General features: G+C 41.6%; 2 protein-coding genes and 1 long non-coding RNA gene across 5 annotated transcripts in view; 1 reads left to right on the top strand and 2 right to left on the bottom strand.

Annotated features, from left to right (window-relative positions):
* Positions 1-2,805: 2,805 nt before the first annotated feature.
* On the bottom strand, positions 2,806-12,280 carry TUG1 (taurine up-regulated 1; the record flags this gene model as incomplete). The annotated part of the gene is made up of 3 exons (XM_073223490.1): positions 2,806-6,511; positions 8,105-8,816; positions 9,894-12,280. A coding segment is annotated over one exon (465 nt), but the record flags the coding sequence as incomplete, so codon positions are not given.
* LOC140846405 (uncharacterized) lies at positions 2,806-12,599 on the bottom strand. Its single transcript, XR_012125449.1, has 2 exons — positions 12,491-12,599; positions 2,806-4,697 (listed from the first exon to the last, which is right to left on the bottom strand). It is a non-coding gene; the product is annotated as an uncharacterized lncRNA (long non-coding RNA).
* MORC2 (MORC family CW-type zinc finger 2) overlaps positions 12,596-15,560 on the top strand; it is a 39,199-nt gene continuing 36,234 nt past the window's right edge. Inside the window, exon 1 of one of the 3 annotated variants that reach the window (XM_073222548.1) lies at positions 12,596-13,785. In XM_073222548.1, coding sequence (XP_073078649.1) covers positions 13,718-13,785 — 68 coding nt within the window. In that variant the 5' untranslated portion in view covers positions 12,596-13,717. The remainder of the gene's footprint in view (positions 13,786-15,560) is intronic. The other 2 variants (XM_073222550.1, XM_073222549.1) reach the window with 2 other exon arrangements.

Here is a 15,560-nt window from a genome sequence, read left to right as displayed (position 1 = left end):
GAGGTCTCTGACTGTAGGCAACAAATCAACCCTTGCTATAGGGCCTTGCATATGGTTGTAGAGGGGATATCTTGTGCAGCCAGATTTAACAGCCTGACTAGTCAGTGTAATTATTGGAAGGAGCGAGGCAGTTCACAAAAAGTAGGTAAGTTTAACATTCAAGAAAATTCAGAACTTGGGCAACTGAGGAAATCTAAGTACCAGGAACTGATATCAATCTTACATATTACCTTCTGGTGGCATGGGAGATGGGCAGCTTCCCAAAGTGAGGTGCTCTTCTCAGAAGGGTAAAAAGGCACTTGGTAGGTATATCAACTGTCCACTATATTCTATCCCTTTGCTGCCCCATACATGCATTCAACATGAACAATTTTATAAATGCCTCCATTCAACAAACTGTAGAAAATGGATTCACCTCCCCAAGGGAGATAAAATATTTTCCAGTTATCACATACACTTGTCAGGTCTTTCTGGGTGACACTCACTTTTCTCTAGTTGTTAACCCCATCTTGATAATCTAAAATTTATGGATTTACTGATATATTTAGCCATCAACCACATACCCATATACAACCGTGAGGGGACTCTGCCATCAGAATGGCTCAGTTCCAGTGATGCAGAAATTTGACTGGACTAATTGGGATCATGCTCATATTTCAGCCTGGAGGTGTAAGGGGCAAAGTACTGAAATGGAGAGAGAAGACAAGAAGATAAAAAGACAAAGCAAATTAGGAGATAATGGGTAGAGGCTATAGATCTTATTTCTGCAACAGGTCACCAGGGCTGTAACTGGTACTTATCTCTTCCTCCTGCACTATACGCTGTATTTCTTCTGCGAAGTTCACTCATGGGAAGACCCAAACTTCCCTTCATGAGATATACGGGGACTGTGATTTTCCAAGTCTTTTGAATCCCCCAGATATCAAAACTCCTTACGTTGGTTTCTTTTCTTATCGTCTCAACTCTAGCAAGGCAGCTTAATAAAGCTGCAAATCAACATTGTTTTTGAGCTTGTTCTCTCAGTTTAGATTACCCAACATAACCCAACTAACATCCTAACTCAATGGTTTCCACTTCAATTGTCTTGGTCATCTAAATTTTGCCCTTAATAGGTACAATTCCAAATGATAAGGGGGATATCTTTACAAGCTGGTTTGCTAATATACATCATCTTCCCCCTGGAACACAGAGCAGGAGTTATCGCTGCCTTTAATTCAGTCTCAGCGCAATCATCAATTCTAGATCTGTGTTCCTGAGTGTCTGAAGCTTAAATGTCTGTAATCATTCAGTCATTTGCCTGCCACCAATAGAAACCCACTTTGGCTGACAAATGAAAAGGGAACATATTATAATGGGAATATATGGTAGTCTACACAATCAAAGGAGAATCTAGATAACCGGTTTTAACAATTAGGAACCAGGGCACTTTTGGGGATTTCCTTGCACCTAATCTTATATCGTTTCCTTGGGACATTACCAGCAGAATGACTCAGTTCCTATAATGTCACCTCTCTTAAGACTCAGTCCTGGTGGGAGGGGAATTTTGATTGGATAAGCTTGGGTCACACAATCAAACCTTGGTCAGGGGGTACAAGGCCAGACTACTGTAATTAATAGTCCTACTAAAACCACAGATGGGAAGGAGTAGCATTCAAAGGAAAGGTGGAGATGTATGATGAAAGGAAAGGGGTAAATGACTTGGGGAAAAGGAATCAACCAATGTCCATTACATCAATATTTAAATGATGGTGAGAAGACTCTAAGGTGGGGCAAGCCAGGAAACAGAAGAAAATGGGAAGCACCATGGCACCTAAGGGAACAAAGAGTGTGTCAAGATGCTGGTGGAAGTTGTTCACGCTGCTAAGATGTATATGCAATGGACTCAGCAATAAAAAGGTCATTACTGACCTTGACTGCAGTGAGAATATGTTAGGGTTTCAAGAAAATGTGATTTTTTTCCCTCCTCTTTGCCTAGTGTGAACACTACCATAGTGGTCTTAAGATTAACATCAGCTGAGAACTATGAACACTGAAACTATGAAGTTCTGATAATCCAAATACACTTAAGACATTTAAAGAGAGATGCTTGAAAAGTTACAGAGCAATTACTAAGCTCTGAGTTTCTCAAACAAGGTACAAAATCTGTCAGTGTAATGGATGATAAATGTTTATCTAAATATTCACTAACATAAAAGCAGGTATTTTTAGTTGACAAAACAGGCTTAGTGTTAAGTAACTTACCAACTCAGACACTAAGCACTACATTTTAAAAATGTTTTATTTTTAAGTAAAGTTTAAAAGTAATGTGAGTAGTGTAAAATATCCAAACACAGAAATGTATAAACTCTTGTAATCTATACTGTTCAAAGAAAGCCATTAATAGACTTTTCTATGCATTATACACACAAATTCTTAAATGAATTCACACTATACGCTTTTCTATCAATAGTTTGTTTCACTTAATGTATCATGGCCATTTTTGCATGTTCATACAAAATAGATGTACTGAGTTTAACAGACATGTAGATTTTCTTATATGGCTGAGACATGTATTATTTAAACAATCCTTCACTGATGAACATTTAGGTTTCTTTCTAGTTTCCTGTCATGTACTTAATTTTTATGCCTCTGTAGTAACTTACTTAATATTGTCAGTTTCTGTTTCACTGTCTTCTAGTTTGAAAAATAATTTCGGTGTGGCCATGACCTCTAATTTAATAAATTATTGGATTTGTCAAGTTTCAATGTTGGTAGATAGCATATTATTTAGGACTCAACTTCAAGCAATAGAAACCCAACTCAAAGTAATTTAAGCAAAAGAGGGTTATTTATTGGTTCACATAACTGAAAAGTCCAGGGGATATACTAGCTTCAGGCACGGTTGGATCCAGGGGCACAAACATTGTCATCAGGACTCAAGTCTCTCCATCATTTGGCTCCACTTCCCTCCACACTGGCTTCATTCTCTGACTGGCTCATTTGATATGGTAGGCCCTGCTGGTTTGAGCGTTTCATCCTAAAAAGCAAAGCAACCTCAGTAAAGAGAGCTTCTGAGCTTCTCCTCCACAGTTCAGAAAAACTCAGGACTGAGCATCACTGGATCAATCTGAATCACATTAATCATTCCTGAACCAATCACTTTGGTCAAGGAGATGGACTGTGCTGATCAGGTCTGAATTGCATTTTCCTCCATGAAGCCTAAGGGTAGGTCAGACTGTCTGAACCACAAGGCCTGAAAATAGGAAGAGGTGGTTCCAAGAAACATCAGGGAGTCGTTACAAATAGATGGAATGGATGCTGGTCAATCAAAACAACTGATGTCAATGATAAGACCAGATAGTCAAAAAGTTTCATCTTCGCTCATAAAGGTGAACAGTAACAAACGGCATTGTTACTTCCTTGATAATAAAAGTATTCTGAAAAAATTTTTGAAGATTATGTTTGTCCTATACTCAGGAAGCTTATAATCCATTTGAATGGAATAATCATGTCCAATGGCATACTTTGGATGATTATAGAATTTCAATTGAAGTAAACTCAGTGGTCATTAGTCTGAGAGCTTAACCGTCTTGCTGACATGAAGCATAACTAGCTCCCAACTGGCAAATAGTGCAGTGAGGCTATTCAAGTCAGTGGTAATTTTTAAGTGCAGTGGAAAAGTTTTCTTGGGTTTAAGTCTTTTGCCTAGTTGAACTGGTACATTTCTGTGAGTACTGGTGAATCAGACTCATCTCTGTATTATTGCAGAAGAGAGGAATGGGCAGCGCTTTTGATCTGCTGTAATCCTTCAGATCTGGTAGAAAGGGTTCCAGATGCTGAAAATGATCAACTATATAGACATATAGAAGCTTACTCTACATTTAAAAAAAAGAAAAAAAAAAGGAGTATGCAGCATGGTCCTCATTGTTGAGAACATTAAGTCCAGTAAGATAAGGTGCAGGTTGCTTCTGTTCAAAACTCCCTGGTGGAACTAGGTGTAAGAACAGCTGAGATCAGTTTTCATCTTCTCAAGGACAGCCAGTCAGAATGCATCAACGTGTCAAAAACAGCAAGGAAGGGCTGAGTCAGGTAAACATGCAAGTCGGGTACCTTCAGCAGGGCCAGCCATACCAACAGACACGATATGACCTGGAAGAACAGGCAGATTAATATCAAGGCTCTGTAAATTAGTTTTTACCCTGAGTACTCCAGGGTTTCCATAGGGTTTACTCTGGATACAATTTTCGGATCTTAAAGGGTCAGTCAGGTACAGTAGCTTTCATTTTTCTGCCCATCTGCCCAAGAACTTTCAGCTCTGAAGGTGGCTATATCCTCAATCCAGACTTCAAGTTCTGTTTATGAGTCTATGCTACATCTGGGAGTGATAGGGTTGGGAGAGCCAGGTTCATCAAGGTTGACCATTTCTTTGGTAATTAAGTCTCCATCTTCTGTAACTCAGCCTATTTCTGAGAATCATCTTATAAACAAGTCAAGGCCTCAGACTGGTTAAGCAGTGCTGCTGAAAGATTTAGATGAAATCTGAGGCATGGAGAACATAAGAAAGATCCTTGGTTTGAGTTTTAGGCATTTTGATTCTTCATCTACCAATTCTTATACAGTGTACATTAGACTCTTGAACAGATGATCATCCTCACCTTAAGGCTCTCATTTTGACAGGATTAAAGGGAATGACTGGCAGTGTAGATCAATGTCTTTTTCTATAAAAAAAACAGAAAACTGAGCTGACACTTGGAAGACAGTAAAAAAATTGAGTTTGTAGGTAACTTCTTCTTTACAAATAGTATTTGTTGAAGGTGAACAGTCTAGCCAGACTTAGATCTTGTTTGATGATCTGTAGACCAAATTATGTAACCACATTTCATCTAGGATGACAAAGATATAAATAAACCATTTCCAATATTTAACTAGTGCATTCATTATAGTAGTTGGAACAGCTGGCCCCTAAGTCGACTGTGAAGTAAAAGAATAAGATTTTTCTCATGACACAAATCAGTCTACTTGTTTGACATGATCTGGTCTGGGAATTCATGAAATGAATCCTTCCTGCAGAAACATGTAAGTTGTTCTTAGTGTCTCAGTGTATCTCATGGCAAGGAATGAAGTAAGCCTCTTTTAATCAGTGTAAAACAGTATTGAGACAGATGAAATTCCATAAAACATCCATAAGGACAAAGGGCTGTAGTCTTGTGACATTCAGAAACAGCAGCAGGAAACTCATGAGTCTAGTGATAAAATCCTTAGCTGCACGGCTTTGTAGGTTTTTTTCAAGTCAGCCTACATTTCCAGCAGAAAGGCAGATGATATGCAATTTGAGATGCTCAGCAAGTAAGCTATCATGACCTGGTCAAATGGCCTACCTCCAAATATCCCTAGCACCTACTGTTGATGGTACCAGAAATCAAAAGACCTGTCTTAAAAGAACATCTCTCATTGGCTGGAAGAAAAATTTCCAAATGGTTGTATTTTAAATCACACACGTGATAAGTATGTTCAAAGATGGTCTCTTGTGGATCAGGTGTTACATGTAGTTACAGCTGAGTATTCATAATTTTGGAGCAGAATAGGCAGATAAGCCAGTGATGGAGGTATTTTTTTTCAACTTTATTAGCTCATTTATCCTGGAAACAGCAGTTAAACTGAATAAAAACCAAGGTGCAGAATAACTGCCACTGGTTGAGTCATAGTAACTTGTAGTTTGAGAATAAGGTGAATGATAACTAGGTACCCTTTTAGGTAATGTTGCCAATATTGAGTTCTGCTTTCAGTTAACAGTTATCGCTTGTACACAAAGTAGAGTACCATGGCTGATGATGGGAGGTCTAATGTGTAAGGTGATCTAATATGGCCTCAATGAGGCATCGACTTCAATACCAGCTTCAATACCTGGCGATTCAGGTATCCAAGGAGGCTCAAGACTTCAAAATCATGTATTTCAAGTATCACTAGAGCATACGGTATTTGTGAAAGAAGTTGGGCCAGGGGGTATGTCAGTGTAAAATACTATGAATTGCCCTCTGGCTGTATCCAATTCCAGGAATCACTCCTCATTTGAAGTCCTTCTTGTGGTAGAGAGCTGTTAATCTAGGTCCATCTGATAACACTTTCAGACCGTGTGACTACTCTTGGGGGCAAAGATATGCCCATCTTCTTACACTTTTCTGAGTTTGCCCACAGTTAAGCATTCCTAAGAATGTTCAGCATCAACTAAACATGGGCTGTGTTGGGGAGAAGTACAGATCAGAATGCCATTCAGGTCAAACATACTGTTTTCTAGAGCAGTGGTTTTCAAACTGTGTTCTGAAGAATTCTAGGTGTTGTAAAGAAGTCTCCTTAGGTGTCACCATGCTGGTAAAGGAAGATGCTTGTGGCAGATTTCAGGCCCCCCACTCCTGCTTCATCTAGAGTAGCTCCACTTTTATTCTGGGCTTCCACAGAGTTTTCATTCAAAGGGCTTCATGGCCACAAAGCCTTTGGAAAACCAATGATCTAAGAGTAAGTTGTTCACAAAATGCTGAAATACAAAAAATAGGTCACTGAAACCAGAAACTGTGAGCAAAGCCTGTAGTAAGCCAAGAAGGTGTTTCCCTGTTCACTCTAGTGTGGGTCCCACTACAGAATGATTAAAGTTGAAATCCTCCATAAATTCTGATTGTCTGAAATTGGGCATCAAATAACTATCAAAGAACAAGGCTATGGGTTGTAAGTGACAGGAGCACTAGGGTTTTTGCAATCAACATAGAGCTGCAAAACGCATTTCATTTCTTTGTAACTACTATCCTGAGAGTCCCAAGGCTAGGTGACTTCTTTTCAAGCACTGGTAAGAGCTCAATGGGTAACAACTCAAATTCTAAGAAAAAACCTTTCACCCCTCTACCCTTTCTTCCATCCTCCTCCTCCTCACTTTTCTTCCCAATGTCCTTGCCCACCTGAGATACAATGCCCTTGAACTAGATGTCTAGGTGTAGAATTCTGGGGGCAGACATATTGTTAAATATCATGGAATTCATCCAATTTTGGGACAATTAACTTTTTCCTATTACCTTCCCATTTTGTGTATCCCTACAAATATTATTCTAGAGGTTCCTTTGAAAATAAAAGCAATGGTCAAGATACAGGACTCTCAGATGATGGAGACACACTAATTCAACCAGTTATTGACAAAGTAAGAAAGAGGGGGCTTCAGAGATGTTATTTATTTCTGGTTTCCAGGGCCATCAAGAAGAACTGGCTATACTACTCTAATGCAGTTTCCCCATTCCATGAAGAAGAATGCTGTCACATCCTGTGCTTGAGTAAACTTAGCACACACTGGACTAAACTTCTAAATGATGTTCTCTGCTGCAAACCTTCTGAAATCCTTTAATGCAATACCCTGTATTTGAATACACATTTTACAGTACTTTACCACCTTACTGAACTTTAGACACTCTTTCTACATATATATTGTTATGTGTATATCATATACCCACCCATGCATACATATGGACAGTTCTGCTAAAAAAAAAAACAAACAAAAAAAAAACGGATGGCTCATTTTGTGTAAATATTAATTTGGGAATAGAGGACCATAGAGACCACAGGTAAGATTGTCTAGGAATATTATTAAGACTTAAAACACATACCAAAAAAAAAACAACGAAAAAGAATACAGTATGAACAATCAATTAGGCCATATTTAAGAAGCCCATAGATTGTCAGAAGGTCTACAAGCAGCTTTGTTTCATGTTGGGTAGTCTTGTTAGATGAACATGTACTTTGTTGACTGGACAATCTACAACCACGGAATTCTGGTCTAGAAGCAGCTATCACAAGATTACATTTAAGACCTCCTGAATCAGGAAGTTGAAACTTGTCTGGGGTTCCCAATCTCCAGTCATCTTAACACTGGGTGAAGCAGAGGCTAAGTTACTCTAAGGAGAGAACTGGACTGGGAGTCAGAAGACCTGGCCTCTACAACTTTGTAGCTGTCACCTTGGATCATCTTTTAAAAGTCCCTGCAAAAGGGGGTTATGATTTATTGTTATTTTTCAGATTAATGCATGTAAAAGTGCTTTGAAACTATAAAGTGTTATATAAACATAAGAAATTACCATATAGATTCTACCTGGATGTATCAAGAGGCCTTTTCTGGAATCTGACTGGAGCTTGTGAGATGCTGTTAAGTAAAGGGATTCCTTGGCAGAATTTCTTAGATTCGTGTGTAAAGTTCTGGTTCCTGAGTAATCCCAAAGAAGATGGTATGAAGAGTTCACTGTGCCTTTGTTTTGATCCCAATGGGTCAGAGTATCTGCTCATTCAGTAGGCTACTAGAGGTTTGAAGTGGAAAAAGAACAGGGTCCAGTGACCTGGATGGGATCCTAGACACTTCACAACTTTCAACCATGTAAGATTGTGCGGTGTGGTCCAATGTCATTCTCAAAAAGGTGTTGCCATTCTTTGAACAGTGTTGATAATCCCCTGGTCCAAATTTATTATGTGTCTCTGAAGGCTTTAACTGGAGAAACAAAATGCATACTCAAGGAACAAACTGGGCCTCTGTTAAGATAAAATAGCTTCAGCTATTTGGCCTGAGGAATTTGACTTCACTTTAATGAATCTGGGTAGAACAGGGCAGAAGTAGAGGTGAAGGCCACATCATGATGGCCGAATGCCTTCTGGGTCACAGTGGTTCACTGGAATGGTGTCTTCTTCAGTAGTAAGGTGGTAGGAATCACCATGGGAAAAAATCCAGGTACCAGATCTTCAGGCTGATGGAATAGCACAAGGAAGGTGGTCAGAAGGTCCAGGTAAACATGCAGCAATCAGGAGGCACAGGACTGGAAGGGACAGGGACAAAACAGATGTGAAAACAAACCTATGGAATTACACAGGACTCTTAACCCTGGGGTGGGTCTGCTAGTAGCATATCAGTTGCCTATGGGTACTAATTCTTGACAAGCCTGGCTTAGAAGTTGGCAGATAATGAGAGAGAAAAAGAGCCTTACGATAAGAACAGAGATCTCTGGCAAAGACTGTTTTCTGACTCTTAAGGACAAACTGTCTCAGGGAATCAGCGAACAGGAACCTCCCTAAGTCTCATACTTTGGAGAAGTAACTTGTATTCAGACTGCTGGGCAGTGGTTGGTGGGGGACAAACAAGTGGCTCCACAGGTGGCACATATTTAAGTTTATATACTAATATCAAAGCAAAGGAGATAATGCCCTTCCTCCTTTCCCAATGGCTTCCTCAAATTTTCTTACAACCTCCTACTTTTAAAAGCTGTCCTTAACTTTCATTTCAACAAGATTGAGTGAGAGAGAATAAGGTACGCAGGGAAAAAGGCCCTGGTCCTTGTACCTGTTTGTAATACTCTAAGGAATATATTAGTTTGTCTCTGTGTTTGAGGGTTCCCTAAATCTTTTTAAGTTTTAAGTTAAAAATAACAAAAACATGAAATAAAGAGTTATGGCCAACAGTGATTATTTTCCTAACCAAGAGTAATTAGGTTGCCACATAGTGATCAAACACTTGTAAAGTACTTATTTTGAGATAGACTGCTCTCTAAATTCCTTGTTTTTATTAATGCTTCATCTTATGTTGGTAGTATGTGTGGATAAAGATACATAAAGACAAGGCCTTTGCCTTTAAGGGGTTTGCTATATGCAAAGAGAGCAAATACCTGCAAATAACGACTGTACAAGCCATCATATAATAGATATGTAAAAGATATCTAATAACATGTTGTAAAACTTAAAAAAGATTTTTTTTTTGGTAAAGTTAAGAGAGTCGTGGAGAAGGAAGCATCTGAGTTGGATACTAAGAAATGGTGGAAGACAAAAAGAACCAGAGGAAGGCATTCCAGGGTAGAGAACATGAACAAAAGTGCAGGGATGGTAAAGAAAATGGCGTGTACCGTAGTTCACTTGGGATGGAATGTTGCCAGAGTTTGCACTGAAGGGCTGACAGAAACTAAGGTCTTCGAATTCCCAGCAACAGCGCTGGTGGCCGTAGGTGCTCAGTTGTCTTTTTTCTCAAAGCAAGGTCAACAGTCTCAAAACTCAAAATAAAAATATCCAGCGTCAGAGCTCCTGTCACATCTTGAAAAGCTCTTCAGGTCGCAGGTTCATTTCTTGAAAATCTGGAAATCTGGGGTCCATACCATGGCTACGCTGAAAGACATCTGCTTCAGCTACTGCAGAACACTGTAGTGACACCCTTTCAACTCCGATCTTGGATGTGCTCTTATTTTGTCACAGAATTTCAAGCTTTTGAGTTCCACTTGTTTTTTCCCTCCTTTCTCTTGAGGAAAGCATCTTACCACCACAGTCTTAAGATTCTTTTGAGGTACATCCAGATTTAATTACCAAAGAGCTGAAAGACCAACACATTTTTCTCTGAAACAGTCATTTCTCTGGAAGTGAGACCACTTGTCTCTGCCCTTTAAGTAAAGGGAAAGTCAACTGATTTTTTTCAGACTTTGTGTGAAATAACAGAACTGGCTAACATCTAACCAGAAAAAATGCATTTAAATGTGTTTGTGTTTGCTTGCTTAGAGTTGTACCACTGGTAAGCACCACTCCATAAAACAAAAATGTTTGAAATCCAAATGTTCAAACATTTCAATAGTGTTTGCTGGATAACGGCCTGGAATTGGATAAAAGCAGCTGACAATTAAACAAAGAAGCAAAAACTGGCATTTTAGCCATCTTAGTAACACACTTGCAAAATAATAGAATACAAAGCAGGCCAGGAAAAAGTTAAGCTTCTAAACACTTCCAAATCCACTGATTCTGAGGTTCAGCAGAAGTTCTAACAAAATTTTTCAGAGAATGTAACCTTCAGTTAATAAAGACAAACCCCCAAACATCTTCAGGAATTCTGTGCCTGGTTCATTCTATTCCAGTGAGACAGCTTAGTACAAATCCATCTGCACCATTAATTAGCTGGACTTGGTAGCATCATTTAAAAATAAGCCTGCTCACTACCAACCACACAGACGAGGAATATAAAATAGAAGTAATGGATGGCAACCATGGTTGTGGAAAACGGTCAATGAAACAGAAAGGTAGTCAGGCACCAGGAAAGCAGCAGAAAGCCAAGAGTTGTTAGGCCACAGTTTCAGTAGCCTTCTTGACACTAAAGTACACATCCATTCCTAGTTTTAGCTGCTTTACATTGGGTGCCTTTGTACCATATGTATCAGCCACCCTTCAGGCACCCCATGTGAAAGGAAAGTCAACTCAGAAGCCAAGCATGGAGTGTTGTTACCCCGAATATCCATTATGCATAGAAAACATCTCACATATCCCAGGGATTCGAACGGGAGTTTCAAATTGGTTATGAAGGATCCCAAATGACATCTAGGCCTCAGTTTCCTCTCTGTGGCATTAAGGAATTGCGGTTCTTAACTCTTCTGGGTCATGACCAGCCCCTTTTGAACTTGCTGGCGAATGGATCTTCATTCCCCTAAAATGCACGTTCCCACTAATTTCTGCATACAATTTCAGGGAGTTTGGGGATCTCCAACTCCAATCCATGATTCCAAGCTTCTGAATCCAAGGACTGGGCAATTGCTATGTTTTCTTACAACTCGGGAAAAACAAACAACCCATTACAAACGATAATCATCTCTTACTTACACCGACGCTTTAGTTTACTAAGCGCTTTCAAACCCCGCAAACATTGATAGGCAGAGGAGGAAACTGAGGCGCAAATGAGTGATTTGCCTAAGGTCACTCGGCCAGCTGGTGGCTAGGCCCGGAAGCAAACCCAGCTCTTCCGACTCCGAAGCTCGTCTCCCCACCCCGGAGCTGCCGCCTGAGCTCCCGCCCCTCACTAAGGCGGCATAAGGAGGAAAAGGCAAAGTAGGAAGCCCACCACCAACCATCCCCCGGCCCCCTCTTGTCCCCCCAACTGGGTCCTTGCAGGCCCCGAAGGATGGCGCCAGGCCTCCAGGCCGGGCCCAGCCACCCCTGCCTCCCCAGCCGCGCCAAATCCTGCCGCCGCCGCCTCCCCAGGAGCGGGGCGGAGCAGCTGCCCGCCGCCACCGACCACCCGGACGACTCCTCGTCGAATCGCAAACGCATAGGCCGCCGCCCGAGTTCTGCGTACGAGAAGAAAGACTCGGCGCGAGCGCCAACGGCCACCGGGCGCGCGCCGCGGCGGCCGGGCCTGCGCCCCAAGAGCTGGATGCCAGAGCAGGAGAAAGAGCCGCCAACCGATCGCTCGATCGACCGCGCGCCCGCTCCTTCGCCCTACCAGACCGGGGAGGGGGGGAGGGCGCGCCAGGGCTTCTTCGAGCTAGGGGCCTGACTCCCCGGCGACGAGACAAAATGGCTCCTCCGGTCCGCGCCGCAGCTACCGTCCCGGCTGCGTCGCTCGGCCCGCCCCCGGTACTGTTCCTTTAAATGGCGGAGTGGGTCAGGAAAGCAGGAAGAGAGGGGCGCTCTCTCACGTGATAGGGGCGGGCCCAGTAAGCAAGATCCGGTCACGTGGAGATACGCGACTCACCAATCCGGAGGCGTCGCATCGAAGCGGGGGCGGGAGAATCTGCGGCTCTGTGATTGGCCGAATGCGCCGCGGAGGCCTCGGGGACTTGGGGCGTCGGGGAGTGTGCGAGGCTGCACAGGTTGTGTGAGCCAGCGAAGACAAAGCGGTGGCTGTGGGCGCTGTGGCGGAAAAACCCTAAACGCCGAATTTCGTGACGCTCAGTCCTGTCAACATCTCCAGCGCGGCGCGCGGGCGGCTGGTCTCGCGGAGGCGGCGGCGGCTGCGGCAGCGGCGGAGGCAGCGGCGGCGGCAGCACATGGTTCCAAGAGCGCCCTGCGGTTGTCGGTTACCAATTCCGTGGGGAGGGACAAAGGCAGCTGCGAGCGCTGGGCAACGCCCGGTTGGGTGGTGCGCTTGCCACTACCCTCGATCCAGGGCTTGAGAGCTGGGACTAACTCCTCTCCGTTAGGAGGCGGCCACGGGCCCGGGGCCCGGGAAGGGCCTGATCGGCTGAGGCCGCTGTCTGAGGGGATTGGGGGAGGGGCCGCCTCCCGCCTAAGGCGATTTGGGCGGGTCAGTTCTGAGGCGTTTTAGTGGGTCAGTGCGAGGTCATTTGACGCGCTACCCTTAAGAGATTGGGGTGGGACAGCAAGCTGCGTTTGTTCTGGGTTTTGGAAACAAATCGGCTGTCAGCACTTGGGAGATCTTTCAACTGGGATGCGGTGAAGCCGGAACTAACGCCATTTGCACTCCGACATCGTGGTCGCCAATCGGGTACGGGTTTAAGGACTCCAGGATCATTGGTGGCGAAGACATGGGTGATTGCCCCGCTTTATGACAGAAATTGGTACATTTCTGGATAGGTGAGGATCAAAAAAGGCCTGAAGAACATGAAGATGGAACAATAATAAAATCGCCAACTGCAGTACCATCTACTCCAGGACCTCCACATTCGGCTATTGAACTATTGTAACAACGCTAAAAGCCCCTTTAGACTACAGGTTTATATGACGTAGTTCTTTCCAAAATACTACATCATAGTTGTTGAGAGGATAAGAAAAAAAATTGAAAGGAAAAATCAACTGTAGTTTTAGACTCTTTGAATATATTTTGGGTAAAGCGTAGGTAACCTCACTTAACCGTAAGGAGTACAGTCTCACCAAAGCTGTACTGGAAGGAATCCTGGAAAATTTGTTCTCCTGTAAGGTTATTTTTCCTTAGTAAAGGACTGGAGACCTCATTGCACTCATGGCTTTCACAAATTACAGCAGTCTGAATCGAGCTCAGCTAACCTTTGAATATCTGCATACAAATTCGTAAGTATTCTGTAAGCGCCAATGAGGTCTCAGATAACTCATTCCTTGATAGTAATACAGAAATCCTTTCCTCCCAGTATTTTGCTTCTTTACTTTTTGGAATGTATCACTGGATGAGTCTTGAGCCCTGTATTGAAGAGCTGAGATCAGTGAAATATTTGTTGCTAATCCAAAAGAATACGACCATCATTTGTTGGATCGAAAGTTACTTGATCAAATGCAAGCATTAGTTATTTGAAGTCAACCTACTGAGTTGTTTCATTTGATAGGAATCTAACAAGTACTGTTCTTTGGATCTCCAGAAGTTGGACTATTCTAGTATCAACTGTTTCTCTTTAGTGACAACAGCCTCAACAGTTGGGTTATAGCAAGTCTTTTCTTTCTAACAACGAAAAAAGAGGAATGAAGACATTTGACAACTTTTGGGAAGAAATTTTTTTCAGCAGTTGGCTTTATCTTCCTTGGAAATTTGTCACTACATCCAATATAGTTTGTATGTGCTAAATAGGAAATGGAGACTTGTTTAAACCCATATTTAAATAACCTCTCCCCAAAATGTGTGCAAATCACAGAACACATACTGTGTTCATGGTTCTTAAATTCCTGAAAAGATTACCATTACTCCAAATTGGCCTGGAATGTTCCTGGGTTAGTTCTTATGCCCACTGTCTCGGAAGTAATCTAGTGGGGTCAAAATTAATGCTTTAATACATTCATTGGTCACTTTTGAGACAAAGGTAAGTATTCTACCATTTTGGTTTCTGGAAAGGTGATGAGCAGCTAAACGAATGACCCAGAGATCTGAAGAACCACCGTCAAGGTTGAGAATATACACTTCAGTTATGTAGAAATAGTACAATGGTTTTTAGCCTTTTATGGGAAAAAAGTTATTTGTGATAAAGCTTGTATTTTTATTTCATTTTTCCTATTAAGGAAATAAAATTTTTCTTGAGTAGTGAAGTGAATTGCCAAGTGATGAGAGCCTGGTTTTATTTTGTTTTGTTTAGAAAGCTTATTATTGAACTAGAACATTTTAGGTTGAGTACCATAGAGGTCACCCATGTGAATTCTCATGTCATGTATGATCAATCTAAAATCCAGCTAAGGTTGCTAATCCAAGTTTACTTAGCTAGTTGTTAATTTAGCCTTGGGCAAAACGTTAAGTAGCCTTTTTTATGTTTGAACTGCCATCTTGAGAATAAGTAGTTGAAGGCCACTTAGGTGTTACAGATGATTATGTTTGATAAATGGCTATCTCCATTCTGAATTTTGGAATGAGGGGCCAAATTTGGAATGACAGACTATATGGTAATCCCAGTAGAGTTGATTGCTTCATCCAGTTACTTTTAAATGTAGTCTAATCTTTATAGCAACTCTGTTGGAGTAAGAATTATTCCTATTTTGAATTTGCAAAAGCAGGCTCAAGAGATTAAATTACATGCTAGTTAATGTAGTTGCTAAGTGGAAGAATTGAGGCACCAAGATTTTAAGGCAATAAAACTAGTGTTTTTAACTGTTAGGCAGTACTCACTGAAGTCAGTTTTACCTTTCGGGGCTGGCTTCCTTGTCTGTAAAGGACACACACTTTACTTCCCACTTTAAAGTCTTCAATTTTAGTCTGTCTCGGTGAACCTCAAGTTTGAAGGATTCTGGGATATTCTTTTTGCTTATTTTACTATTTTATAGTTTATTAACAATAGGTGGACAATAGGTTTATTAACAATAGGTTTATTAACAATAGAGCCAAGGCAAAGGATAGAATCCCAGTTAAGTCA

The sequence above is a fragment of the Manis javanica genome, chromosome 15 (genome assembly GCF_040802235.1).
Source record: "Manis javanica isolate MJ-LG chromosome 15, MJ_LKY, whole genome shotgun sequence".
Classification (NCBI taxonomy): domain Eukaryota; kingdom Metazoa; phylum Chordata; class Mammalia; order Pholidota; family Manidae; genus Manis; species Manis javanica.
Note: the sequence above shows the minus strand (reverse complement) of the source record. Positions and strands in the feature narration are given on the sequence as shown.